This window comes from Carica papaya, chromosome 2 (assembly GCF_054855325.1).
Source record: "Carica papaya isolate Zhongbai chromosome 2, ASM5485532v1, whole genome shotgun sequence".
In the NCBI taxonomy this organism is placed as follows: domain Eukaryota; kingdom Viridiplantae; phylum Streptophyta; class Magnoliopsida; order Brassicales; family Caricaceae; genus Carica; species Carica papaya.
The window spans coordinates 16,753,066-16,756,931 of NC_142310.1; the positions used below are offsets into that span (position 1 = coordinate 16,753,066).

Genomic DNA, 3,866 nt, shown 5'->3' on the forward strand with positions numbered 1-3,866 from the left:
GGAAAGGCACCTCTCATTATCTAAATGTGCACAAAGGAATAACCCCATGCTGTGCAATTATTTCCTTTCATAAACACCTTTGCTAACATATTCACCACAGAGCCAAGTGTAATCAACTAATCTTAGAATCTAAAAAATCTAAAAACCCAATACCTGATCCAAACAACAATGATAAATAGGTGATATGAGAAAGTTAAGCTTAATTTAGTTTCCTTTCATTATGTTTTCCTTTGTCTACATCTCACCAGTAGATTCTATCAACATTCCACAAGATATAAATTATAATTCTTCTTTTAATTTTACAATGTACAGGATACTAAATTTAGGCTAAAAGACTATGTTTAGAATAACTCAACTATTTGTATGAAATTCATTTGAAATCCGTACTTAATTCAACTAGGAAAGAATAAAAATCTGTTGAGAAAAAGAAAAGGAAATAAAAAGATGACCTCCAGGAGAATAACACTTGAAACAGGATTTACAGCCAATCCTAGTTAAACTAAATGTGAATCTCTAATGAATTTAATTAATAGTTTACTCATTCCAAAACATAGTCTAAAGGCTAGTAACAATCTATAGGTTTCTAACATAAATAACATAAGTGAGAGAGTATCATGTTCAGCAAGACAACTTGCAGGGAGGTTCACACGTACACGCACACACCCACCATAGAATCAGTTTCAGATTAAACACCAAGATGTAGCAATAGCATTCAATCAACAAATAATACAATGAGGATGGGAAATTTTTAAGGGGTAAACTAGCAAATCAATCACAGAATCATTATGTGGGTGAGTGGGAAAGGATGCAGAAGACAATGAGATCAACATAATTATCGAACTAGAGAATAAATGAAAGAAAATGTAGGTAGGATGAAGCACGTTTAATGCTCTTTCACTCAAATGGGGAAGTTCTCAAACATCGTCTGTTGAATTCAGAAAGGACACCGAGGTTTTACATTCTTAGAAATCATACCTGTCTATGAGCTTATACAATTCAAAATCCTCAATTCTGGCAAAGGGAATTAAAAAGAAGTTCTATTCATACTCAAATTGCACCTCTACATGCAGGTATTTTCTCATGAGCTGAACAATGGACGAAGTGAAGTTAGCCAACATCTGGCATTCTTCATGGGTTTTAGCCTCTGAAATAACCCCATAAATCACCAGCTTCTTAAGATTTGGACATCTCTTTAGTAGCCCCTCCACCCAGTGTGAAAAGAGATCATTAATTGCAGTCCATCCAAGCTCCAGTACAAGCACATTGTCCAAGTGAGAAGACCCTTGCAAACCATAATGAAGAACTCCATCTCTCAAGTCATAACTTAATGAAAGATTACTTAGCTGTGGAAAACAAACAGCTATAGTCTCCAAATCCACAATCTCATCCTCATCATCAAACACCACATCCCAAAGGCGAAGTCTCCTCAATTTTGATGATCTTGAGATCATCTGGTAGAACTTTGGCCAAATAATAGTGAAATTGCTAACATCTATAATCTCAAGATTATCAGCAGTCTCACCAATATCAAGATGTATAACACTAACATCATCAATCTTGAAATGCTTCAAAGTACCCTTTCCAATGAGTTCAAAAAGTTCAAGGACACAGTCTTTCAAATGCAATCGCTCAATGCTATCAGCTTCCAATATAAACTTGTCCAGACTAATTGCTTCGACGTAAATACTTTTTAGAGTTGGACTGCTTAGTTCAACAGTCACCTGTGCATCTGACATTGCAATCTCAGGGTTGACAAGTTCCAAGGTCTCAATCTTTGGGCATGCAGTGAGCAAGAGATTTAAATCCAATGCTGAAATACTGATATAACTCAAGGAAAGGGATTTTAGACAAGGAAATCTCTGAAAATTTGGTTCTACCCCAGTTATTGAATTATGGGCAAGAACCAACATTTCTAGCTTCTGCCTCCCACAAATTTCCAGGATGTTAACATTTGGAGTAGTACGGACATTATAAAAAAGTCGGCGCAATGTTTCCCTTGTATACATAAGCCAAGCAATAACTGTTGAAGCAGAGAACTCATCAACATCATCCATCATAATTGAGAGGCCTTGCAATCCTGTGGTTTGGAATATTGTTTGTGTTATTAAGATTTCAAGTCGACTAGTTGTTAAATCACGATAAATGGGCCAATCATTAGAATTGAATGAAAGTGTGTGAAGGTGCTTTCGACAAGCTTCTCGCCACTTCCGACATGTGGCTGAGGCTATGACCACATCACGGGCACCCCCAAGCCAAGACAGTATGTTCCCAATAACTTCTACTGGAAGGTGCTCCATTATCCAGTAAAACCAATAAACAATCTCAAATCCCTCAATTGTGTATTCCAGAATAGGAAAATAAATAAATTTAATTTCCCAGAAGAAAACAACTAAACCATTCAGCACTTAGACATGAATAGTTGAAATGATTGTCTGTCTCTTCTTCCAGTAATCATGAATGGTTGATCCGTTTTCACCAATACTGCCTCCACTGAAGTTTAAAAACAAAAACAAAAGAATGAGACATAAAAGTTAGGGAGATCTCTGAACAGAATCATCAGACAATTAAATAAATAAAAGGCTTCAAGGAGCTGAATTTGTAAAGAAGAAATTCACGTTTTAAACTGAACAAGATTTCTTGCAATGAGATCTGTCTGAAAAACAAATTAACATTCAACTAAGAGGTCGAAAGGGGAACTGAAAATTTTACAAGTTGAATAGAAAATCAGCACACAATTGTAGAAATATCCAACTAAATAAACAGGCGAAACAGGCTGGGCAAGAAGGAAATTCATTATTCCCGATCAAATAACTATATAAAAATCAAACCACCAAACGTAATCAACACCAAAGCGCTCGTAGGCAGTGACACAAACTTAAGGATGCCAAAAAATAAACGTAATATTTCATAAAAACAATAAAATTTCCGTATTGTAGACAAATAACAGCATTGAACCAAGCCAGAAAGCAGATCAAAAATCAAAATCATGCATTCGAGTATTCGCAAAAACTAAAGAAACTAACAAACGGAATCACCAACTCAAAAGCTAGAAAACCAAATTAGGTGATCAAATTACCCACTGATCACGAAAAGGAAACAGAAGCGATCTTACTCACAAAAAAAGAAACGAGATAAATTATATGGTACATAATTGAGTTCCAGACGATAAAAGCGGGCTCCAAAAGTAATACTGAAGAAATGGGACGACGATTAGGATTGAAGAGGTAGTTGAGAAGTTTGATCAAAGCGTGACCCGAAGGGAGGAGGAGAAGAGATCCGCCACCCTGATATGGGAGTAAGGAAGGATCGATAAGAAAATGGGAAGGGTTTCGGGGGCAGATCGAAGTGAATTTGGGCCGTTTTCAATCAAGGATTATGCTTGAATTCAATGGGTACCAGGATCCAAACCTGCTATCTATGATTCCATGCTCCATTCCCGAATATCCCCGCATACGAATGATGGCTGCGCAGCTATCCCTTTTCTGAGACGCGAGGGAAGGAGGGTGAGAAATTATTTCATGAGAAAGGGGAGGACGTTGAGGTTGTTCTGTTCTGTTTTTGTCAACGGATATCTTGCCAAGAAATTTATTTTCTCCTGAAAATCTTAATACTTTTTTATCTGTTAATATTAATTTAATTAGATATTAACAAAAAGATTAATTATTTCTGAATTTTATACAAGTTCAAGTTTTAGAAATTTATGAATAATTTATTTTATCCTAACTACATAGAATTTGTATAATTTACAATAGCTGTGTCTTAATAGTTTTAAGAAGTTTACTTTTGTTATATATATATATATATATATAATCATATCATGAATAAGTATTAAACATTTAATTGTTTCTCTTACTACCAAGTGACAA

At 35.4% G+C, this 3,866-nt stretch overlaps 1 protein-coding gene across 2 annotated transcripts; it reads right to left on the bottom strand.

The window, feature by feature from the left end:
* Positions 1-868: 868 nt before the first annotated feature.
* On the bottom strand, positions 869-3,573 carry LOC110810704 (F-box/RNI-like superfamily protein). Of its 2 annotated transcripts, none has more exons than XM_022036961.2 (2): positions 3,409-3,573; positions 869-2,490 (listed from the first exon to the last, which is right to left on the bottom strand). In XM_022036961.2, the coding sequence occupies exon 2, from the start codon at positions 2,295-2,297 to the stop codon at positions 1,038-1,040; it is 1,260 nt and encodes a 419-aa protein (XP_021892653.1). In that variant the 5' UTR covers positions 2,298-2,490; positions 3,409-3,573; the 3' UTR covers positions 869-1,037. The 2 variants fall into 2 exon arrangements, with proteins under 2 accessions (XP_021892653.1, XP_088069554.1); XM_088213428.1 differs by having other exon boundaries at positions 3,117-3,573.
* Between the last annotated feature and the right edge of the window lie 293 nt (positions 3,574-3,866).